A 25,141-nucleotide genomic window follows, 5' to 3' on the forward strand; every position below is an offset into this window, starting at 1 on the left:
ACCTATGAGCTACAACAATGACCCTAGGAAGTCAAATGAAGACACTCTCAGAAGGCACAGCAGACCCGAGGACCCCCATCAGAGACACTGAGAAGATGTCAAAACCCATACTACCCTCAAGACGACACAGGGCAGTTCACATATCAGCAGCACACACAGGCACACGCAATGGGTACTTTTCAAACACACTCAGGCAGGCAGGGCTTGTCATCGTGCTACATACACTTCCCCGTCCCCCTGCCGAAGCCTATGACTCCTTCCGAGAAACAGGGACAGGAAGAAGGGACCAAAAGCAAAAGGGACATTTCACTTAATCCTTCAGGGTAGATGAGAAAGTTAGAAGACGCTACTGTTACTAGAAGAAGGAGCCTGGAATGTAGCCAAAGGGGACTATAAATCAATAAAGAAGCATAATTTTCTGGCATGGGAGTGAACTGCTTATCTTAGAGATAAATGCAACCTATAACAAAGGAAGCCATGGAATGGAAATCAGCCTTTTTAGAAAATAGTGGACAAATCTGATTTCAAACATGTTTACATGGACCCCGGGAAGATGGCTCAGTGGGTAGAGGCACTTGTTCCTAAGTCTGATGGCTTGACATTCTATCCTTGGGACTGACAGAGTGGAAGGAAAGAACAGAGTCCTGCAAGTTGTCATCTGCCTTTCTCACACACATACATACATACATATACATACACACACACACACACACACACACACACACACACGACACGCACACGCACACGCGCACGCACACACACACACACAAATTAATTAATCCATTAAAAACCCTCCTTAGCTGATGACATGCTTCAGATGGTGAAGGCACCCAAGTGAAATCTCCAAGACCCACATGGCCGAAGGAAAGAGAGGACTTGCCAAAAATTGTCCTCTGACCTCCAAGTGTGTGAATGTGTGTGTGTATAGCACACATGCAAACTCATACAATACTGTAAATGAACTGTGAAAAAGAAAATCTCTACTAGGCTTTAGGATTTGACGGCACAGCTCAGGTGTTGGGTGTGCGATTTCTCTCCTCAGGGTCCAGGGCTTCCTGGGATTAATCCCCAGTGCGCCCTTCCCCCAAATAAATAAAAATCTTTATTAGTTTTTCACATCGGGCAAGAACTATTTCACATTAACAGTGCAGTTTGTGGGAAAATTCCAGAAAATCAATGGTGACTTTAGTGACGCTTTATAGGAGATTTAATTTAAATGATTCAAGCAAACATTACTGATTCCAAAAACTGGAAATGTCAACAGTCTCAACAACTGTTCAGCTGGTACTATTTAGTAAGTCAATAGAAGGGAGAAGGTGGAACATTGACTTTAGCGAGACGAAGCGGTCCTCTTTGTGTGCGCGCAGGGGAGAGAATGGAGGTGTCTGGAACTCCTCTGGATGATGGCTGTCCTGACAGGCAGAGCGAGCGAGACTCAGTTCTCATTGCAACACACCAGTGAAATATGTAAATGGCCTAGAGGTGACCCTACCTTTTCTAAAAGTGAGTCTACAAAGTCTGATTATCTTTTCAAGTAATCAACAAAGGTTAGGGCTTGGCAGCCACCCAAATCCTTCAAAAACAGACAGAGATTTAGGAAGAAAAAAAAAAGAGAGAGAAAGGAAGAAAGAGGAAAAGAAGAGGGCATCTTTGAAAAGGGGAGAAAAAAAATCCAACAACTCCGTGTGCCCTCAGAAGACAGAGCTGTCTCAGAGTCTACGTCTTTTACTTGTGCCTGTGAAGATGATTCTAAGGGCTTACATCTGGAGGCAGGCTTATTATTTTGAAATTTAAAAATAGAGAAGACTTATCTCCATAAATCTCAAGTTTTAACCAAAGAAAGAAAAATACACAAAATGGCATTCCCCAAGCCTTTGGGTCCTGAGTCCAATGGTGGTACGGTACCCTGGTGAGATATCCTGGTGAGATTCCCTGGTGTACGGCTGAGCTATTATTAATAGCCTAATAGCTACTTCCAGAAGATTCTGACAGCACTTGGCTCATTCAACAGTAGTAATGCTAGTTTTTCAAGCTTTCCTTCTTCTACCATCCCATCCTACATTGGTACAAGCATCAAAAAATAAATATTTTCCAAGTGGCTTTCTGTCTGCAATCACCCTGAAGGCATTTTATATTTCCAAAGTATGCCTCAAGCCAAGAGGTTGGCGCTGGGGACTTTTGCCTTGTCAGCAAGTAGAGAAATAAGCAGACAATTGCAGTCCTTCATGACCAGCAAGCTGTTGTTTCGGCCCTGAAGGTTCATGGGTGTTTTCAAATGAGCCTCAGACCTTCAAGAGAGCCCAGCACTCACAGAACTTTTTTTTTTTTTTTACAAGACAAGATTATTCTGTTGCTGATTCTACACACAGCTAAAACCTCCTTCAGAAAACAGGCACCAGAAAAATTCACCCTTCACAAGTAACTACGAAGCCAATTCTCTGCTCCAGATTTAATGAGCTGAAAAAGCCGGGTTCCGACTTTCAGGACATCTTTATAAACACAGAAAAGCTGCGAGTAAAACCGAGAACGCTCCGGGACCCCCTCGCCCTGCCAACGTCCGATCACGTCTTAACACCACCCCTGTACATTTCTCGCTTCTGAAACCCCAAACCCCCAAAAGCCAATCCTGATCCGAAAGAATTCTAAGTCTATCACCCTGCTTGCAGTGTGTCTTCCTCTTGCTACTCCCGACCAGGAGAAACAGTCTTCTGTAATTACCATCGGTGATGCAAGGGCCCGAGAACACCCACAGCCGTTTTCTCACACAGCAGCCGCAGCGAAGGAAACGCGCGGGCAGCGGACGCTTCCACCTTCCCCTAGATCTCTCCTGGCTCCCGCAGCAGCTCGCTCGGCAGGTGACAGCAGGCTGCCCGGGGTCCACCCGTCCCCACCGAGCCATGCATAGGTGACGGGGCCCGGGGGCCCTCCGACGGCGAGCCGAGGGCCGGCTGCCCCCCTGCTCGCCCCGCCCAGCCCGGCCTCGAGGCCCCTCGCTCGGAGCCCGCGCCGTCGCGGCGGCAGGTGCGGTGGCCCCCGGGGCCCTGGCCGGACTCGCGCCCGCGCCTCACTCACTTGTCGTACTCCTGTGTCATCGCGCTCGCTCGCTCGCTCGCTCGCCGCAGCCGGGCCGCAGAACTGGACTTTCGGGTTGGGACAGTACACCCGATCCGGGGGGGAGGAGGCGGCGGGCGGCGGGCGGCGCGCGGCGGCAGGCGGTGGGTCCGGAGCAGCGGCCCCGACGGGTTGGGTTCGCTTTTCTCGCTCTGAGCCGGCTCGGCGCGGGCAGCGCGCACTGGGCGCTGGGCTCGGCCTCCCATTGGCTGGCGACGCGCCGGCCCGGGGCGGGGCTTCGGGGGCTGCGGGGCGGGGACCTCCGTCTGATTGGTTGGGATTGGCCGGGGCTGGGGAGGGCGGAGCCGGGAGGGCCGGGCGGGTAGGGCGGGGACCACGCGGTGCGCGGCGGCGCTGGGGGAGCTCGCGCGCCGCTGGCCCCGGTGGCGCCGGCTCGTAGTGGCGCCGGCGCCACTGCGAGGCTTCGGCGCGCACCCGCGTGGGCGCGTCTCACCTTCCAGTTCTCGCTCGCGGTCACTTCCCCCCGGCTCCAATGGCCTTTCCCCCGGGGAGAGATCTTGGGAAGGTTCCGTTCTGTCTCTGCAGCTGTGCAGGTTTGGTCGCGTCCACGCTGTGACAGTCGCCATCTGCACAGCCCTCAGGATAGCCCATTCTCCTCCGGCCAGTGGTCCCTTTTATTGAGCGCCTACGTCGTACCAGGGGCACTGGGCCACAGTAAACCTTCTTCCCAAGCTCCAGAGGCCCCCACCAGCCTCCCCGGGAGCATCTCTGACTTGCCTCTTCATCCGCTCCGACTTCCCCTTGGGCTTCCTCATCCTCAGCTCCTAGCTGCCTGTGCGCTCTCTCTGGCCAGCTCCAGGTTGGTTTCCACCCTCTTCCTCCTATACTCTCTTTCCTCTGATGGAGCCTTTTCCACAGGTCTGCTTTAATCTCGACGTGAGGCCTACTACAATTCAGACAGGGTCCTAGACACCGAGGACAGGGCAGAGAGAGAGAGAGAGCACACAAATTTCCCTGCTTTCTAGAGCATCCTAATTTGGATGTAACGCTGATTCCTTTGGTGTGCCATGAGAGGTGGCAAGCTCTGGGGGCAGGTCGGGAGAGCTGAAAGGTGACGGTGGTGAGGGGTACCCCCGTGGGGGGGAGGACACAGCCATGGACTGGGATAGCGGGGTATCAGCTGTCCACTGAAGAGCTGGGAGAGCAGAGACCGGTTACTGGGGAGTAACTGGACACAGGCGGAAACTGTAGAGCCCGGCAGGCTTCGGTAAGGTCTTAAAGGAGGAAGCTTCGTGGAGGGCTTGGGGTAGGGTCTAGACACACCTCATTCGTGTTTTAAAATAATCTGGCCGCTGAATTTTGAACGAATACCAAAATTACTAGCGAAAGATAAATAGTAGCTGGGAGCGTGGCCCCGGGGTCACGCAACAGTGAGAAGTGTTTGAATTCTAGATACATTCGTGTTCGCAGAACTAACAGGATTTCCTGAGCACGGAAAAGTGAGCTACAGAGTTTCATGGATAGATGGTGTGTCTACAACCCCAGGACTCAGGAAGTTGAAGCAGGAGGCTTTCAAGTCTCTGGCTTTCAGGCCCAGAGTGAGACTCACCACCACCACCAAAAAAAAAAGAGTTAAGAGTGACCAGAGGTTTTGCAGCTGAACAATTGGGTAGAATGACTTGTCCTCTGAGATGGTGAGGGGCAGCGAACATAGACGTTCAGGGGTGGGCAAGGGTCCTGTTTAGGATGTGTTAAGTTTAAAGTCCAATTTTCATCAGAGTAGATGTGTCACCTAGATGGATTCTAGATCAGGAGTCCAGGAGGGAAATCTGGACCGAAATTTGACCTCTGGGCATGTCATCCTGAGGGTGGAATTCAAAGCCTTGAAATGGCTGAACCTCCAGGGCATGTAGGAGGAAATAGGATGCAATGGACCCTGGGTCCTGAAGCCTTCAACATGGAAGGCTTGGCAGGAGAAGAGTCAGTAGAGGAGACGGCAGACAGGCTGAGCTTTGAGGAAAGTGGGGGCCAGGGAAAGATGCTGAGCCAAGAAGGAAGGTGTGCTCTTGCTGAGGACCGAGCACCTAAGGTCACCCATGCCTTCCTCCTGTGTTAGCCACCCTCTGTTCTCCACCCTGTCTTCTCACATCTCTGAGGCCCGAGGGCCCCAATCAGTAACCATAGCTATTTCCAGCCTCTGTGCCCAGCCCTGGCGAAACACTGGGGCCCGGGCGCCTGTTCTTTCTTTACTTGATAGTTGTATATTTAAGAAAATTACACACACATATACACACGTGCACACGCACACAGACGTCTCCATACTCTCGCCAGAGTGTCCCTTCATAAAGCTTAATCCCATGTTACTCCCAGTAAAGCCCACCCTTCCCAAGTCAGCTGCTTCTCTGGAGATTAGCAGACTCCAATTCACTCACAGACTCACGTGTACCTCTGTTCCCCTATCCAGACTTCCTGACCCCTCCTGTGTGACCCCTCCTGTGTGGCCCATCCTGTGTGACCCACAGTGCCTCCAGCATACTTCCAACATTTACCATGCCCTGTCTTCCATGTGCAAGATTCTTATGTGAGCTCTTGCAGAGAGGACATAGTTCTGTCATTGTTGGGTTTCCAGCACTGGCATGTACATGGCAATGTCCTAGAGATGGTTATTAAAAGGCACAGTTCTCTGTAGGCACCTAAGGTCCCACATTCTGGCCCCTCCTGGCCTACCTGAGGACACCTAGGAGCGTTGGTCCACTGGGTCCACTGTCTGTCCCAAATAAACAGCAACAGTGAAGACAGACGTGTTAAGCCAAAACCTCAGAAACAGAGCAGGAAGGTCCACTGGTAGTAGAGCACAGATGTAGTGATAGAAACGTATGATCTTAGGTGTGATGGTGCACAGCTGTAATGCCAGCAATCAGGAGGTAGAGGCAGTCATCCTCATCTGTATAGTGAGTCTGAGGCCAGCCTGGGCTACATGAGACCCTGTAACAAAACAAAAATCTGAAAAAAAAAAACCTCTTTCTTATTAGTAAACCTCAAGACTATTCCATTTATTGCTAACGCATTCTGAAGTTCAAATCCACATCTGTTAGCTGTTAGCATTATGTCTTTATTTTTACTTAAAATTTTTTATACTTATTTACTTAGTGTAGGGGGGGGGAATGTGGGGGTGTATGAGCCTGAGCACGTGTGTGGAGGTGAAAGGACAATTTGTGGGAGTTGGTTCTCTTCTCTCATCATACAGGTTCCAGGGATCGAAGTCAGGTCATCAGGCTTGGTGACAAGCTCCCATACCCACTGAACCATCTCGAAGGCCCTTAATTATACTTTAACATTATTTTAAATTATAAAATAATAACTACTCATGGTTCAAGATAAAGAAACTAGTAAGGAAAGGGAAGAAAGACATTTAAGCAATACAGAAGAGCTAGAGTTCAGATGGGCCCCTCCCTCCACCGTCCCCACTTCCCTGAGAGAACTAACCACTTCTAAATGTTTTTGTGTATGTTTCCAGATTTTTCTGTATAAACAAAGGCATTATATGATTTGTCCAGGGACGAGTTACCACTTCTTACATTTCCCACAGTTTTCCTGTCAGACACTGGAATCTATTTCTTTGCGTAGATATATGATAGGGGCTAGTGCTCAGCAATCTGTTTTCCCTTAGCTTATGAGAATCACAAACATTCACAATAAACATCCTCCCAAGTACATTTTTGCATTCTAGGCCAGGTATAGTCATAGAATAGGTTCCTAGAATTGGAGTTTGGGGCAGCGGGGGGATATGCACACTTGCCCTTTAAAATGAACGTTTTTACTCTTGTACACGTGTGCACATGATGTATATATGTGTTCGTGTGCCAAGGGGCATGTGTGGAGGACACCATGGAGTTAGCTCTCCCCTTCCTCCTTTATGTGAGTTCCAGGGATGAAACTCAGGTCCACAGGCCTGGTCTAGGCATCTTCACCCACTGACCTAACTCTCACCGGCCCACAGACGTTTTTCCAAAAGGCTGTGCCTTTTAGACAAGTAGCTACTCAAACTGGCCAAAGCCATGACCATGCCAACACCAGACATGGTCAGAGATTGCTATGAAAAAAAAAAAAAAAAAAAAACCTACTGTTTTGAACTGCACTTTTAAAGTTATGAACAGGGCTTATCTTTTTGGAGGGGCTTTCTTAAATTTAAGAATGGAAACTGGATGGTGGTGGCACATACTTTTAATTCCAGCACTTGGGAGGCAGAGTCAGGCGGATCTCTTCGAGTTAGAGGCCAGCCTGGTCTACAGAGTGAGATTCAGGACAGGCTCCAGAGCTACACAGAGAAACCGTGTCTTGAAAACCCAAAACAAAAGAATGAGGTGGTATTGCTGTTTCTGCTTTGTTTTTCTGAGATAGGATCTGATTATATGGCCCCAACTGATCTCAAACTTCTGGGCTCAAATAATCCTCCCGAAGGCTTCTGAGTAGTTGTGTCCAGGCATGTAGGATGCACCCAGCTGCAGTCTAATTTTGTTTCTTTGTTACTATCACTTTAATTTGGGGGATGTGTTTGTAGTTGTTTTTTAGACAGAGTCTTACTATGTACCCCATGCTAACCTCAAACTTATAATCCTCCTGTCTTAGTCTCCCAAGAGCGACAGTTACAGAAATGTCACACATGCCCAGTCAGTGGCACTGTTTTCAAAAGATTGTATCCTAAGCGATGGGTATCAAGAGTAGAGGACTCCCTGGACCTCCCTCCCAGTGCAGATCCTGGACTCTAAGGACAGTTTCTGTGATCACAATCAGCCTGGACATTGCAGTTCCTTCCCAATCTGGCCCCACCATGTTTCCTAATTGACTCCCCAGTTAAAAGCTTCCAACACGATGTACCCCTATTACGGAGTCCCCCCGACACTGTGATTCACATGTGCTGAATTCTAGCCCCCTTCCCTGGCTCTGTTTAAACCAGCCGCCTTACCACAGAATTGCCCCGTTAGAGGGCACCCCTCAGGCTGCTCTGCCTTCTCACTCATTCCAGTTCCACGTGACTTTTTGAGCTCAGGATTCAAATGCTAGGTCAGTATCGCATTTTTACCTGGAGTAGCCATGCCCCTGACATTACTCAGTTTCCACTGGGGAAGTGAGGGAGTAGCTTTGGGTGCTGTGGAGTTAACTGAGTGATGTATTTCAGGACTTCCCCTCAGTGCGGGGATGTGTGAGAGGGTGTATGACAGAAAACAGAGGGGAAATCTGGAGAATGAAGAACGAAGAGAGCTAGCCAGAGGGGACAGGAGAGGAGGAGCAGGAACTGAAGTAAGGTCAAATGACACACACGGGTGAAAACGTCCTCGGGAGAACCATTAGTGTGTGCGCTAGCTCTAAACATTACAGACACAGCTAAACTTATACAAATCCTCCCCCCCACACACACACACAAGGCCAGGAGTGGTGGCGCACGACTTTAATTCCAGCATCTGGGAGGCAGAGGCAGGAGGATCTCCATGAGTTCAAATCAGCATGGTCTACAGACTGAGTTCTAGGAGAGCCAGGGCTGTGACACAGAGAAACCCTGTCTGGAAAAAAACAAAACAAAACAAAACAAATCCCTCATCACCTGGTCCATGGCCATTTAAAGATGTCTTCTATCCTCTCTAAAGATCATGAGGGGCTAGGGTATATTGCAACACTGGGTCAGAACGTGCCGGAACTGGCATTTAGCCCCCAGTGTTCTCCCTGCGTCCCAACGACAGGAATATTCTGAGAGCAGGAGCCTGTGCTGTTCATCCTCAGGCATGCCACCGCGCTGCCTCCCGTGACTTTAGGAGCCGTTTGTACGACTCCCTGCCTCCCGTGATTTTAGGCCCGATGACGAGGCTGCTGTGGGAAGGATGTCTCAAGTGGCTCGATGATAATGGCAGAGCCTCTGTGCCAGATCTCCAACCACCCCACCCCGCTCACCGCCTCAGACCTTTGCCAGCCTGAGATGAAAGACTTTGCACTCTGGAGAGCAGGGTGTGGGCGGCCAGGGAGGCTGACTCTCTCTACTGCCTCCAGCCCTGAGATGTCGGAGGCTGTTCAACCTTTGCGCCCACCGTGGGCAATCAGATCATGATCACTGTTATTATTCAAGTCTTTGGCTAGTTTTAAAGAAAAATGTCACAAATTGGGAATACAGGGGCATACCCGTAATCCCATCACTTCCAAAGGCGGAGGCAGGAGGCTTAAAAAGTCACACTAGTCTGAGCTGCCCAGTAAGACCCTCTCAAATAAAAAGAAAAGTGAGATGTCCCATAGATTTCCTGGTATGTAACAGGCGCTTAATGACTGCTAAACTTACAACTTCCTCGATTTTCCCTTATCCTCATATACGCTGTTTAAAGGATAAAAACTTTACCTTATTTTTTTAAAAGAAAAACTGTCAAGCATATTAGCATGAGTGGTCATTGTTATTCAGGGTGGTAATGACATTGGTCTTCCTTGGGGAGTATCAAGTGTCCAGCATAATCAGACACACCCCACAGCCTCTGACCCTTGAAGCTCTGTGAGCTAGTTTGAGGTCATCTCTCATAGATGGAGAAGTTGCTGTGCAGAGATAATTAGTTTCAGAGTCTCAAAGCCGGTAAGTATGGAATGTGCGCTTCAGCGTCTTGAACCCTATACTTTGTAATGGGTTTTGATGTTTCCGCCCAAGATTCCGAGATTAACCCATGGCCCAGCGTAGAGCAGTCGGGGACACACTGAACGCGGCAGAGCTGTAGCTGGCACTGTCTAGTGACAGCGTGTGGCTTTGGAGATGGCGTTTGGTGGTTGCCTAAGCCGGTTCTCAGCTCTTGAGATCCCCGGGCTCTCAGGAGCGTATCCATTCTTGTCATCCATGCGCTCTGCTTTCAGCTGTGACAGTTGTCGTGAACATTTGCCGTAGGTTTGTCCCCTTCCCCCCGCCTGTCTGCCCACTGCCAGGTCTGGTAATCCCTGGTGAGTCTTGTCAGGTACCTGGGACTCGATCCAGACTCCAGTCACCAAGAAGTCAGCTGTGCTCCTGTTTGTGAATGGAGGCCGAAGCGGCTCAGTGGGATAGGGCGGCACCCGCTTGCTGGCAACTGGAAGAACCAGGATACCTCACATTCTTTTCCCGTGGCTTCACTGTCAATTGATCGCTCCGGTGAGGGCTCGGCAGTTGCAACATAGTTACCAGAAAGCCCTAGGCTCAGCAGCCCAGGCCTTCACCTCGAGAAAGCCATCTCACCTGTGACTAAACAGCGCAGAGGCGTAGCCATCGGATTCGCTGCCACTTGAAGGAAACACCCAGGCGGGGTCTGAGGGCTGAGACCACGCTTGCTGCTGGCTCACACGGCCACATCTGCTCCTTGAAGGAGCCGTCCTAGTGGTAACAAGTGGTCAGATATCTTTGATACAAAATAGATACCTATTTAAAATTGTTGGAGCATCACATCCATGGTAGTGAAGGGGAGACAACCTTGCTTTGGACCTGGGGAACAAGCAAGGGTCGAATCACCTGCTCAAAGTTCAAGCCTCACTGCCACCGATCTTACAGTGATTTCCCTGCACTGACAATTTCCTTTGCTTGAAAAAAAAAAAAATCACATATTTTTGCTCTATATTTTATATGTCCTTTCTCAACCACAAAACCACCAAGTCCAGTGTCTGGAATGTTGAGTAACTCTGTAGTGCTAATTGGAATAAAGAACTACAGGCTGGAGAAAGAGAAAATCAAGGGCATTTTTGCAATAAGCGTTAGCAAGGAGACACAGGAGCAGTTAAGGGAATTCTGTGACAATTCTCCTGGAGCAGATAGTGCTTGGTCTGAACAAAATGTGAGCATGTGTAGCGAGCGCTGCTGCTTTGGAACAGGGAGGTCGCATAGCAATGTGCAGCTTGGATATCCTTCAATCCCATTTTTAAAAACTTTTAAATTATGTGATCGTTTTATGTGTACTGATGTTTTGCATGTATGTTTGTGTACCACTAGTGTGTCTGGTGGCAACAGAGGCTAGAAGAGGGTGTGGGATCCCCTAGAACTGGAGTTACATATAGTTGTGAGCTGCCATGTGGGTGCTAGGAATTGAACCCAGGTCCTCTGGAAGAGCAGCCGGGTGCTCTTAATCCCTGCACCATCTCTCCAGCCCCTCCTTTAACTCTCTTAAGAGCTCCTCCAAGCAGCATATAGCTTCATGTTTACTCTGCTCTGAGCTATGGTGGGGTGAGCAGATGGTTCTACAGCATGAAACCAGCAGACGGCCAGGCAATGAGTGAATGGGATATGTGCGCATGTGTGTGCATGTGCATGCATGTGTGTGCATGTGCATGAGCGAGAGCAAGAGCAGAGAAAGCATGCGCTGTCTGTTTCTGAGAATGGAACCCAGGGTCTCACACCGGATCTCTGCCACGTTGTAGCATCCCCAGCCAGGTGAGTGAGTGTGTAGTAAGCTGAGCAGACTTACAGACTGGCATAATGAAAATGCTGACGGGATGGCCAGCACTGTTGGCAAAGGACTGTGGTCCCAGCTACTTGGGAGGCACGAGTTCAAGGCTAACCCGGAGTTCAAGGCCAGCCTGGGCAAGGTAGGAACTGAGCTGGGGAAGGCTGCCTGGAGATGCCATCTAAGCAGGGTTCTCAGGGAAGAGAAGTTCTTCCGAGAAGAGAGAGGACATCCCATGTCAGCCCCGGCAAGAGCCTGGGGGAATGAGATGTCATGGCTTGTCTGAGCTGAGGAAGCGTGTGAGGCAGGAGATGTGAAATCGTATAGGAGCCATGGTCCACTGACAAGCCACTGGGTCTCTAGACAGCAAGGAGCCATCAAAGGCTTTCGAGCCCCAGAGTGCTAGTAAATCTATTTTTGGACAATTACTGGCTGAGGAATGATAGATGCCTGGAGAGAAGGGAGGTTTTGCAATCCCCCCAGAAGAGTGTCTGAGCTGGGCAGTGACCCCCTGGGGCTCTGTCAGGGCTGGATGGAGGTCGGTGCCACAGGCAGGGAGGGGGTGAGATTTGTAGCTGGTGTGAGTGAGAGGCAGGGTACACCTCTGAGGGAGATCAGATTTGGGGTGAGGATGGGGGCTGTTCTAAGGATTCCTTTTGATTGAGGGCAATGTTCTCATCCACACCACCCTCAGTTGAGAAAGGCAGCCCTGTGAGTGGATGCAGCCCAGGAACTCTAGAGCCAAGCCAGGATGCCTGGGATCAGATCTTGATCTGTTTGACCCTGAGCAATCGATGAACTTGGTGTCTCAATATTCCCACTCATAAAATATGGAGAGCCTCGTTACAGTAGTTAAGGGGCGGAGTATAAAATAATGGGGAGCCGTTTGCAGTAGGGAAGAGGCTGAGGAGTCTCAGGAGCGGTGCCTTGGAACGCTAGGCAGGCAATGGCTATTTGATGGTAATGAAAACAATGCCCAGTTCCTTCTCTAAGAACTCAGAGTGACTTAGAACCAGTCCTCAGGAGGCACAAACGAGTCTGTTCAGTGCACAGTGCCCTGGAGTGACCGATGCGGTGGGGAAGAGTTAGCGATGTCCCCCCGAGTCATTCCACGCTTGGAGCATCTACCAACAACAGAGTTCTCCAAGGAGCCACAGCAATGACCCTGGACCAGAGGACCCAGCGAGGCAACTATGTTAAATGTGCCAAGTAGGATGCCCTGTAGGTGCTGAGCAACTGGAAGAGAGGAGTATCCGGGTGTCGGGGAAGGGTCAGGGAGCAAAGTCGGGGAGGAGGGGACAGGGTGGGGCACCAGGGAGAAGGTGCCCAGCTGCAGGTCCTGGGAAGGCAGAGACATAAGGAGCACGTGCAGGCAGTGGACATCCCGTCCACTCTGTCCTTCCTGCTGGGTGACTCTGGGCTACTCCTTACCTGGGCTCCCTTCCTCTGATGCAGGACTGCCTTGTGCAAAGCATGGCAGCTAGAGACAGGGACAGTTAAAAAGCCAAGCCACCAAAGGAAAACCGACCCAGCTTTGGAGTAGAGGAGTTGGCTGCGCTGAGCACGGAGGGAGAGAACACAGTGATCCCACAGGCAGGGGCCTTTCCAGAGGATTTTCCTTCGGGTGTGGATTTCCAAGAAGAGGAAACGAAACAAATTCCATCTTCCTATGCTTTAGCCTTGGGGTTAGTTTTCTTCCTAAGACATTCCTCCCTCCCCCCTCCCCCTGGGGTGTGTAGACAGGCACGCCAGTGAGCCCTGGGAATCCACCTGTCTAGGCTCCCACCCAGCACCAGAGTGACAGCTGTGTGCTGTCGAGCTAGGCTTTTTTACCTGGATGCTGGGGGTCCGAACCCGGTCCTCAGGCTTGTGCAGCAGGCACCTCCACCTCAAAGCCATAGCCCCAGCCCAATCCTGGGCGTTTTTTAAATTAAGCATCCTTTCCACTTGAGGTAAAATTTAATCACTTAATGCAATTAACGTGAACAACCATGGCAACCAAAGGTCATTACATTTAAGTGGTAGTTTCACTTTAAAAGGGGTACTCCCTTGGGAGTACTCACAAGCCACCCAGCTCCCCGAAAAGATTCGGAAGGCATGCACGGGTTGTTCCAAAAGGAAATGATCGTCCCGGAGAGCAAAAGGCCAGGTGAGCCAACGTGAGGGGCTCTTCATGTACTGAGTCTTCTTGGCCATGCGTGTTAGCAGCTCAGCCTGGCACACCACGGGCAGCAATTGTACACACACTGAGAGCTCCTTGAGTGCATTTCACGAAGAGACTGAGCTGTGTGAATCTACTCGGCGTTCAAGAACTCAGAGGGACCGGGTGGCGGCGGCACATGCCTTTAACCTCAGCGTTCGGGAGGTAGAGGCAGACGGATCTCTGTGAGTTCAAGGCCAGCCTGATCTACAGAGCAAGATCCAGAACAGGGGCAACACTGAGAAACCTTGTTTAGACAAAACAAACAAACAAAACAAAAAAACCACAAAATACCCCAGAGGCATTTTAAGTGAAAAACAATAAAACCCCTCACCAGCCACACACTTGAGATAAAAATCTCTACTTAACTATTTGTAGCATTCAATCACCTCATGCAACTTTCACAGCAGCCATGCTTGGAAATTCTGTTCGCAGTCTTCGGGAGGACTGGGTACAGTGCCCCTTCCCAGCATCTTTCTGTGTGTACACAGAGTCGAATATGTGCCAGCGAATGGGACTGGGGTGTGGGGATAAGAATTACAGGCACTCTACAGTCGAACTCACCATCTGCTGGCTGCCAGGTGTCAGGGACAGGTCCTGGGCTCTCCCCTCCATTGCAAGGTCAATGGCAGGCAGGCCTGCTGTGGTCCCCCAAAACCACTCTTTGAGGGGATGAGGCACTTTACCCACCGGAAACCAGCACTGCAGTCCCAGAGCAATGCCTGCTGCTCCTGTGCATGGGAGCCAGAGCTGCAGGGAGGTACACCTTTGAAATGCAATGCCCAGTCTCAGCCTACCAGAGAACACATGTATTTCAGAGGGGGTTCACTAAGAATAGCCAGCAGTGTGTGGGCATTATGCAGAGGAAGTGTACAAGTTGTACCAGTGCGCATGGTCATGCTTGTGTACTAAAAAATGGTAACCAGGTCAAAATCCACTGGTACGATTAAAATGCAGTGGGCTGCACCGGCTTTGAAGACCTTTACATCTCGGAGACTGCCATGTGCTGCTCCAGACCTTGAGCCACTGTGCCTCAGGGTCAGTGCACTTGACTGCCAGGCGAGCCGGGTCAGGGCATCCACCGTTTATGCCGCCTGGCCATCTTGGATCTAACTCCTTACTGATTAGGTCAGAGCTGAGGACAGCCACAGTCCCATCGGTGGAAGCTGGACCCATTACTAAAACATAAGATCTCAAAAAAAAAAAAATCCAAGACCATACAAAACAAGACTCCAGAATGTCCCACTTGAACAGAGAGCAAAGATTTATCAACAGAATTTTAGCATATCAGCTATGCCTCAATCCCAGCTGGCTTAGGAGGCCGAGACAGGAGAATCGAGTCAAGGCTATCAAAATGTTGTCTCAAACAAATCTAAAAACACTTAATATACAAAACAGAGGACAGGGAGAGGTATCCCAGGAATGCAAGGTTAATCCAACATCTGGAATTCCGTCAGTGTAAACAACTGCATTAGCTGACCAAAATGAGACCGCTGGACCACCCCAGAGATGCCAAAAAACATCTGTTTAAAAAGAATTTCCTCAGGCTTCCGCTTATATTTCCACAAAGGTTCCCATGACAAGCTTGAGATAGAATTCTTCTCCTGGCCTTGAATGGCCTGCCCACCTCGTGGGTCCCAACATCTCTCTCACTCTCGCCCATCTGTCACCCGACACCCCCGGTAGCTGGCTGCTCTTGAGTCTGTCAGCCGCTGTTCTTGGTCCCTCTGTGATTGATGATCTTCCCCAGGTGACACAGCCTGTTCCCTCTGCTGTTCTTCATGCAAGTTAGTCTCTGTTCCAGTGTCACCTCTCTGGAAGGTCCCTCACCTGTGCTCTGTAGAGTACCCCTTCTTATCCCTCGCCAGTCACCCACATGTTCCTGCTTGGTTTCATTCCCCTACCACAGACTACTATCAGCTCAACTCCATCATATGAGCCTTAAAGCAGCCACTTGTTCAATGCCGTACCCCTGGTGCCTAGCTCGTGACCAGAACACGGCAGTTCTCAGCGTGTGCCGCAAAATAACTTTCAATGGCCTGGCCGTGTGTCACACCTCTTTAAAACACCTGCCGGGCTACTGTGTGGAAAGAGCATTGCGTCCCTATTTCTTCACTGTGAGTGAGGTGGGGTATCATGTCTTTTCAGCGCGGCCTTTGAATTTCCCTAGGCCTTCTCCTGCTTTGCAAGCATCATTGCTACATTAAATGCTGTTCCTCTGCCCGGTGAATGCTCAGACACGTCACCCCAGTTTGCTGTTTGCCATGGTGATGCTGCTCATCTTTTCTTATCCACTGAGCCATCTCTCCAGCCCTATGCTCATCTTTTCTCTTGGCTTCCGGGTTTGAGATAAGCTCAGGTCTTCCCCAATCCCAGGAATCGAAGCATCCATACTGTTTTCTCAGAATCCTTACACGTAGGAGGAAGTGAATGCTTATGCTGTCTAGATCTTGATCCGTCTGGGATTAACTTTACAAAGAGTAAGGAATAATCTAAGTAAGAAGTAAACTCAAAGCCAATCACATTCATGCAGACTTGTAATCCCTGATTCAAAATGGAAATGTACTGAGGCCAGCCTGGGCTACAATAGGGAGTTCCAGGCTAGCCTGAGCTGCACATTGAGTTCTAGATCTGCCCTACATAGCTAGTGTTCTCATCTTGGAAAGAGAAAGTTGAGCTTTAAAATCCAATGAATACAAGTGTTCGGGGGTCATTTACACAATGTTTTAATTTTCTGAAAAAAGCTTTTATGAAAATAATTCAAAGTTCACCTATTTTACAATGCATATAGAGACACATGTGAACATGTATGTGTGTACAATAGTGTATTTCCCACAACCCCCTGGAAAGTGGCACTAAGATCCGACGCTATCCTATGGCGTGCCCTTCCAAGCAAGCGCCTCTATGGTTCTCAGTGTCTTCTTACTTTCTTGGGTCTTGATCTCTTTTTTAATTCATTGTATTTTTTTTCAAAAAGTTTCTTTTCAATTAAGCTCACTTCTTCATGGAGAACAGAAGTCTTTACTCTTAGTAAGAACGAGAAGATGCTTAGTATAAACTGGTAACTCAGAGAAAAATTTGATTCTTCATAGGTTGTCACATGTTTGCAGTAGCTAGAATGGGAAGGAAAGAAGGAAATTATCTTTAAATAGTAATTCAGAAACTCTGCATCCATCCACTAACCACCTCCCAAATCCCTTTGCCAGTAGATACGGTTAAAACAGTGTTTAGGAGGAAAGCTTGGGAAATTTGCTGAGGCTCCTTAATTATACAAAGAGAAAACTCTTCACGGTGTCCATGATTGCTAAGCTGGAGACAGGAGGGGTCTCGCTGTAACAACCTCGATTTCTGAAATGTTTGATCTGGCCTGTAGTCATGTTTAGAGACAAGTAAACACACATCCCTTGGCCATCATTCTGAGCAGTGTGACCCATGTGTGTGTGTGCCCTAAACTCCTGAGGGTTTTTTGTTTGTTTTTTAAGGAATGAAAAACTGACTATCACTTTAGTAAACCAGCACTAAGTATACTCTGTGTCCATCCTTACACCCGCAGCTAAGTGTCACCCACATCCTCACCGAGGAAACTTCTCTTTGCAGTAGATGGGGGCCAGGCCCGAAAATCACAACCAATCAAGTTGCAGAGGTGGGGAGCCCAGTCCTAATGGGCTCATCTACAAAGCGCTCCTGTAAGACGGAGGACCAGGCGTTTGCTATGAGGTTGTGTCTCCTAACGTCAGCAGCTTCACCCACAAAGTCTCACTAACACGATTGCCTAAACTCAAGCTGAACAAGGACAACAGACATGCCAAAGTGGATGGGGAGGAGAGGAGCCCGTGAGGCCTCGACACTACACAAAGAACTACAGACAACTAAGGAACGCTGAGGGCAGGAGAAACAGTCTTCCCCAGCGAAGAGCGCAGCAATCGGTCAGCCCTGAAAACGTACCTATAAGTAACACTACACACACACACACACACACACACACACACACACACACACACACACACACACACACACATACATACAAGTAAAACTATAAAGATTGAGCAGGGTGTGTTTATGTATTTTATATATAGATATAGATAATGTATATACGCACACACATATACACATACATACATACATGTATGTAACAATGAAAAAAGTGCAAGGCAGTGAATCTGAAAACAGCAAGGATGGGATTTGGAAAGGTCTGGAAGGAAGAAAGGGAGGTAGGAAATGGAGTGATTATATAGTAACCTCAAAGAGGAAAGGAACACTCTTCAGGCACAGCTGGAGATCTCATCACACCTCAAGCTTCTGGAGTTTTGAAAACATACGTACCTTTTGCAGAATCTCTGGGTACTGAGCCAATACAGTGAGTTCTTGGTTATCAAGGACTGGCCTTTCTTTATCAGGAGTCCCTGGAGGCTATGGCCATGGAAACAAGGGTGATCAGTGTCCTCTTCGGTCCAGTTGAACTGAAAACTCGAAGGGCCTTCTTTTCCACCACAGGCATGGAACCAACCAGGGCACTAAATTGCTTTTGAAGATTCTTCACCATTTCTGCAGATGGAAGGCAGAAGCAAACGTCAATTCACAAGTGAGGCCGGAGTTCATAAGAATGGACTAGTGTTGGTTCCTTAGCCTCTGGGGGTGGGGGTGGGGTGATCTGGCCTCCAACCCCGGAGCCGCCTCCTGAGCGCACACTCACACCAGCTGGTTTCATAACCGCAATAACATGCGGGTAGCATTAGGTGAGGCTGGCGCTGCATGAGGGGCCGCAGGAAGTTACTTAACAATGATTTAAAAAGAGCACCAGACCATCTCAAGGCAAGCTTCCCAACAGAGCCCTCACAGTCACAGAAACGGATGATCTCAGAGTTTGCTGGGCCCTTAAGCTCAGCTATGAAGAGGCAGACAAGTTCCCAGAAGGTGGGTTTCTATGTGGTGTCTCCTTTGAAGGAGACAGACATGAGAACATCCCCATCGAGTGGGAAGCGTGCTCATGCACCGGCTTTCCGTGCAGACGGCTGGGACTCCCAACTGCACTGCCGCCACCTGGAACGCAGGGAACCCAGCACACTCACCTCTTCTCTTATAGGCGACTGACTTGTCGATGTGCGACCGGTAGACTGGTCTTTCGGTTTTCCAAGAATATCTGTACAAGGCAGGAAAGAAGTGGAGCAGAATGGGAGGTGACTGCCCAGACCCAGTCCAGAGACGGAGGCAGGACCTGGAGCTCAGGGGCTCTGGGCATTGGTCTGCAGCCTCTCAGTGCTTCCATCCAGAAGGAAGCACCCCTGAGAGCCGGGCAGGAGCCGGGCAGCGAGAACCGGGCAGGGAGAGCCGGCCGGTGTCATGCTCCTTGTAGGAGACAAGGACCCTTCAGGAGCCATTATACAGAACACAGGAGAGACGTTTCCATCACCGCACACCCCCTTGCTGTTTACTCACTGCTGTCCTCCTGCCTCCGCCCCATGCTCATCACAGAGGGCTGCCCTCAGAAATCCGATTTTGAAAACTCATACAAAATAGACAGTGCCAGTCTCTCTGGCACACAGTGCCAGGAAATCTACCCTCTTCCTGGTGAGAAGAAGGAAGGATCCAAATTCTAGCACGCCAGACCTAAGAACATCCCTTCGCTGAGGCAACCTGATCTTGTCTAGGGAAGGCCAGTCAGGTGTGTTCATTGTAGAGGGTGCTGGGCTGAGCTGGTCCACAGGGTCCCTACCCCCACCCCAGGGCATAGGCTAAGTGCTATCTGCATTCCTGCGGGTGACTGGTGACCACAAATGAACAGTGACATAAACATTTCTGGTCCAGGCAGTTAGTAAACTGCCCAGGAGGGGCTGCTGGTGTGGGACCAGATATTAACATGTTTCCAAGCTCCTATTGCTCCTGTTCATCCTCCCTGTGCTTCCCAAAGTAGGAGACTTCCAGAAACTGCAATAAAAAAATTCACTCTGATGCAGGCCACTATAAAAAAAAAAAAAAAAAAAAAAAAAAAAAGACACCATAACAGCAGAGGTCAGAGGGTCTGGTCTACTTCTGCAAGTGTCCAGCAGCCCGAGTGACCATGGAGGTTCTGGAAGGCAGGGGCTGTCTCGTCTCCTTTATGCCCTCGAGGGCACACAGTAGGCATTCAACTGAAGTGTTTGTTAATATGGAACAGATGAATAAATAAGCCAACAAACACGTTTAGCATCTGTACCCTGTTTCCTACTCTTAAAGGGCTGTTATAAGAGTAATCTGCATCATATTTGCCGGGCCTGGAGGGTGGTTGCACACACCTTTAATCCCAGTGCTCAGAATGCAGAGGTGAGGTGAGTTCCACACCAGCCAGGACTATGTGGTGAAACCGTCTCAAAGCAAAAACAAAAAAAGATAATATGTTTTGCTATGTGCTTCCAGGAGTGGTGGTACAGCCCTATAATCTCAATACTCAAGAGGTAGAAGAATAAGGAGTTCAAGACTAGCCTGAGCTACATGGTGAATTTGAGGCCAATCAGGGTTACATGAAATTCTGTCTTAATAACAAGAAAAACAACCACCAAATTATACTGTACAAACCCTATGCAGTCATTAGGTGTGGCATATCCAGTTCTTGGCGAAGTGCCTGGCTCAGAGGTACTCCTGAAACAACCAGAACTTTCTGGAAAAGACACTAAGGAGCAGGAAGCCAGAAACACAAATGTCTCCATTTACCTATAAAACTCCCCTCATTCTTAAATGTTAGTTAAGAAAACATATGTATTAAAGAAATGCTCAACATCCTTAGTCATCAGAGAGATGCAAATCAAAACGACTCTGAGATACCACCTTACACCTGTCAGAATGACTATGATCAAAAACACTAATGACAGTCTGTGTTGGAGAGGATGTGGAGCAAGGGGAACACTCCTCCACTGTTGGTGGGAGTGCAAACTTGTACAACCACCATGGAAATCAGTATGGTGGTTTCTCAGAAAACTGGGAATTGATCTACCTCAAGACCCAGCCATACCACTATGGGCATATACCCAAGAAATGCTCAATCATACACAAAGATACATGCTCAACTATGTTCATAGCATCATTATTCTTAATAGCCAGAACCTGGAAACAACCTAGATGCCCGTCGACTGAAGAATGGATTAAGAAAATGTGGTACATCATGAAACTTGCAGGCAAATGGAACGAGAAAATATCATCCTGAGTGAGGTAACCCAGACTCAGAAGGACAAACATGGTATGTACTCACTCATAAGTAGATACTAGATATAAAGCAAAGGACAATCAGACTGCAATCCTTAGATCCAGGGAGGCTACCTAGCAGGGAGAACCCTAGGATGAGTGTGACTTATAATAAGTTTTGGTTTTGCCCAATCACTGGGCATGCTTTAGTGAAACATTTCACTATTAGGGTAAGAATTTGTACTGTATCAAGCTGATGAAAGGATATACTGGCTGTACTTTCAGGAGGGGAGGCTAAAATCTTTTTATAGGATTAGCCTATAGAAAAATATCTGCCATAAATCAAACGGTGAAGGGGAAGATAAATAGGAATCCCATTTACACAACTTAAGTAAAACATAGCTCTCTGAACAGATGAAGATAGGTTTCTTCTGTATCCTAGAATCTAATCAATATTTATATGTATAATTCAGCTATTATTTGGCTTAAGAGGGCTTATTGGGAAATGTTATCATTTTTACCATTTTCTACAGAGAAAATATTTTCCAGTTTCAAATAACTCTGGACTTTGGAATTATAACCTGGTTTTTTTTGTTTGTTTGTTTGGTTGGTTGGTTTTGTTTTTTTTGAGACAGGGTTTCTCTGTATAGCTTTGTACCTTTCCTGGAACTCACTCTGTAGCCCAGGCTGGCCTGGAACTCACAAAGATCTACCTGCCTCTGCCTCCTGAGTGCTGGGATTAAAGAAATGCACCACCACTGCCCAGCTATAACCTGTTTTTATGCTTAAAAAAAAAAAAAATTAAGTGGAAAATTCTGAAGGACCACTGAACTTGATGTTGTATTTACATATCTATATCAGTATAAAATAATGATTAGAAATGTCTGTTTAAAAAGGTGAAGTGCAAATGTGAATATAACAAGAAGTTGTAGATTTTCAACACTGCACACAAACTCCTTTGTTACAAATAAATATTTATGCTTCTAAAAAAACACTGTACACATAGACTGTTTAGTAATGTTAGGATTAAGTAACAAATATCACTTTACCCAATTTAAGAACTGAGATTTTTCTCAAAGAGTAAAAAAATTCAAATTAGCTGGGCATGGTGGCGCACACCTTTAACCCCAGCACTCAGCAGGCAGAGGCAGGCGGATCTCTGTGAGTTCGAGGCCAGCCTGGTCTACAGAGCCAGTTCTAGGACAGCAGAGCTACACGGAGAAATCTTGTCTTGAAACAAAAACAACACATCAGTGAGCTGGTCATTTAGCTCTATGGTGAGTGTGATTCTCTAAGACATCTTCTTAAAATTATCATTTATTTTTTAAGTGATAAGTGTAACAAGGACCCCACACGGTCATGTCCTCAGGAACACCCACTACTAAGCTTTCCTTAGGAGCTGGGTCTAGATGGGTATTTCTTGTGCGCTGATAAAGAAGACCTAGACAAGTGGCTACCACCACAATCAAGGAGGCATTCCTGCCACCCAGGGCCACATGCCCCACAGATGGGACAGGCAGGGACTGAGGATGACAAAGTTCCAGCTGTTGGACGCCCTTCTGCAATGGGTTTCCTCCAGACGTCTGCCCCCATTTGCCTGCTTCTCCAGCACACAAAGGTTCCCAAAGAGACACACCACAAAGGCCTGCGTTTCTAGCTAGACCCTTCTACATGCTTCCCTCCTCTTTTCACTGTTTGAAAAAAAGGATCAAGGTATAATTTCCATATAATGAAACCCCTTTCAGGGAACTTCCAATTAGCATTCACACACAGCTGTGTAATCACGGCTGTGACTAATACACACAACAGCCCCATCGCTCCAAAGGCCAGGGCCCTTTGTAGTGGATCCTTCACACACCCTTGACCTTGGGCAACCACGGTCTTTATCCTGCAAGCCCGGCCATTTTGAGAATGTGTTATAAATAGACTGCTATGGTGTGCAACCTCTGGGCCCTCGTTTAGCATGCAAGACATTAGGAGTCACTGCTGGCTGGATGGGCAGGCTCTGGTTTGTGCTCTCAGTGGGCTGCATGGCGGGGATATGCCAGTTACTGTCTCATCACTAGCAAAAGTCACAACAAACATTCCATAGGGACTTCTGCGTGAACGTATGTACCACTTTGCACTCCTATGCTTGGTGTGTGCGATTCTAGTTTGAAAGTGTGTGCGATTCTAGTTTGAAAGTGACCCCTTCAACGACACCGGCATCTTTTCTTGTATGTCCTGTACATCTTCAGTTTTTCATTTGAAAAATTGAGTTGTTTTCCTATTTTTATGAATTCTTTATAGTTTATAGATGAAAATCTCTCATCATACATGTGGTCTTCAATCATTCTCTTTCTCTATCTTGTTTTTTTTTTTTTTTTTTTTTGCTTCCCAAGATAGGGTCTCTCTATGCAGCCCTGACTGTCCTGGAACTCACTCTGTAGACCAGGCTGGCTTTGAACTCAGAGATCCATCTGCCTCTGCATTTCAACTGCTGGGATTGAAGGCGTGCACCACTGTGCCCAGTCTTCAACTGCTTTCTCTAAGTCTAGGCTTTGTTTTCTCTTAATTACCTTTGGAGAAATTGTTCCCTCTATAGTACAATTTCCAATTTCTCCTTTATGGATCATGCTTTTGATGTTGTAACTAAGAAAATTCAGCCTAACCCAAGAGGTCAGCAAGCTTTCCCTTCCCTCTCTTCTTCCTTGGTGTGCGCATGTGCACGTGTGTGTAGGCCAGAGGTCAACCTCAGGAGCCCCTTCAACTTGTTTTTTGAGGACCTGGGGCTTAGGCTAGACTGGGTGGCCGGCAAGCCCTTGGGATCCTCCTGTCTCTGTCTCCCCAGTGCTGGATTCCAGGTGTGCACTCAGCACATCTGGCTCTTTACATGGGTGCTGGGGACTGAACTCACGACCTAACGCTTGCTGGCTGCACTATCTCCACCAGCCCAGCAATGAGTTCTTCTACATGTGCTTCTAGACTTTCACCCAGGCTCTTCTCAGCCCTGCGTAAGCTGGCGGCTGCCAAGCAGCCCCCCTGAGCTGGTTAAACTACTGTTTTTACCAGCGTTTTTCATGACCTCATGCGAAACACCACGATCAACTTCAGAAAATGCAGGGATGACCATCTCACAGCCCAAAAGATGATGCCCAGAGCAAAAGGGAGGTCTGGGCTCCATCCCATGTAGTAAACAAACAAACAAACACATAAAATAATAAATAATTCATACTGCAGGGCTAGAATTAGTTGTACGCCTCAAAGTACTGGCGTTTAGCTACATCAGGGAGTATTTTGTAATCAAAAGGAATAAGTCTACTTATAAGAATCCATTTTCCAGGGAGACACTAGGTCCCAGGGAAGAGGCTGTCCAGTGGATCCCGTACCAGAGCCGTCCTCTCCACAGGGTATGATAGTGCTCACACACACACACACACACACACACACACACACACACACACAGGCGGTGGCAGCCTCCACTAACCGGTGTCGGTCACTGCCCCTGATGTGTGGGCACAGAGCCCCTGGGCATGCTGAACGCCTGCCTCTTGGTGTCATCCATGACAACCCATTTTCACATGAACTTCTATTTCCTGCCTTCCCTTAAAGAAAGGAACAACTAGAATGTACACGGCCAACATTTCCAGAGAAAGGTCACATGCTGCCAAGCACGCACTGATGAAGCAGAGAGACACGGGCAGGAGAGGCAGAGGTGGGGGACACAGGCAGGAGAGGCAGAGGTGGGGGACACGGGCAGGAGAGGCAGAGGTGGGAGATGGGGCAGGAGAGGCAGAGGTGGGGGACGGGCAGGAGAGGCAGAGGTGGGGACACGGGCAGGAGAGGCAGAGGTGGGGACACGGGCAGGAGAGGCAGAGGTGGGGACACGGGCAGGAGAGGCAGAGGTGGGAGATGGGGCAGGAGAGGCAGAGGTGGGGGACACGGGCAGGAGAGGCAGAGGTGGGGGACACGGGCAGGAGAGGCAGAGGTGGGGGATGGGGGGGGGGGGGGGGGGGGGGGGGGGGGGGGGGGGGAGGGGGGGGGGGGGGGGAGGGAGGGGGGGTATGGGGGAGGGCAGAGGGGGGGGGGGGGGGGGGGGGGGGGGGGGAGGGAGGGGGGGGGGGGGAGGGGGGGGGGGGGGGGGGGGGGGGGGGGGGGGGCAGGGGGGGGACGGGGGGGGAGGGGGGGGATATGGGCAGGAGAGGCAGAGGTGGGGACACGGGCAGGAGAGGCAGAGGGGGGGGGGGGGGGAGGGGGGGGGGCAGGAGAGGCAGAGGTGGGGGACGGGCAGGAGAGGCAGAGGTGG

General features: G+C 49.1%; 2 protein-coding genes across 3 annotated transcripts in view; both read right to left on the bottom strand.

Annotated features, from left to right (window-relative positions):
- Grhl1 (grainyhead like transcription factor 1) overlaps positions 1-3,266 on the bottom strand; it is a 44,574-nt gene extending 41,308 nt beyond the window's left edge. Inside the window, exon 1 of one of the 2 annotated variants that reach the window (XM_028877699.2) lies at positions 3,073-3,266. In XM_028877699.2, coding sequence (XP_028733532.1) covers positions 3,073-3,092 — 20 coding nt within the window. In that variant the 5' untranslated portion in view covers positions 3,093-3,266. Of the gene's footprint in view, positions 1-2,718; positions 2,933-3,072 lie in introns of those variants that run through there. The other variant, XM_037198164.1, reaches the window with a different exon arrangement.
- A 13,145-nt stretch (positions 3,267-16,411) lies between these two features.
- Taf1b (TATA-box binding protein associated factor, RNA polymerase I subunit B) overlaps positions 16,412-25,141 on the bottom strand; it is a 66,008-nt gene continuing 57,278 nt past the window's right edge. The window contains 4 exon segments of the mRNA XM_028877700.2: positions 16,412-16,814; positions 18,025-18,178; positions 18,181-18,246; positions 18,771-18,841. Coding sequence (XP_028733533.1) covers positions 16,613-16,814; positions 18,025-18,178; positions 18,181-18,246; positions 18,771-18,841 — 493 coding nt within the window. The 3' untranslated portion in view covers positions 16,412-16,612.

Source organism: Peromyscus leucopus, chromosome 22 (genome assembly GCF_004664715.2).
Source record: "Peromyscus leucopus breed LL Stock chromosome 22, UCI_PerLeu_2.1, whole genome shotgun sequence".
Taxonomy (NCBI): Eukaryota; Metazoa; Chordata; class Mammalia; order Rodentia; family Cricetidae; genus Peromyscus; species Peromyscus leucopus.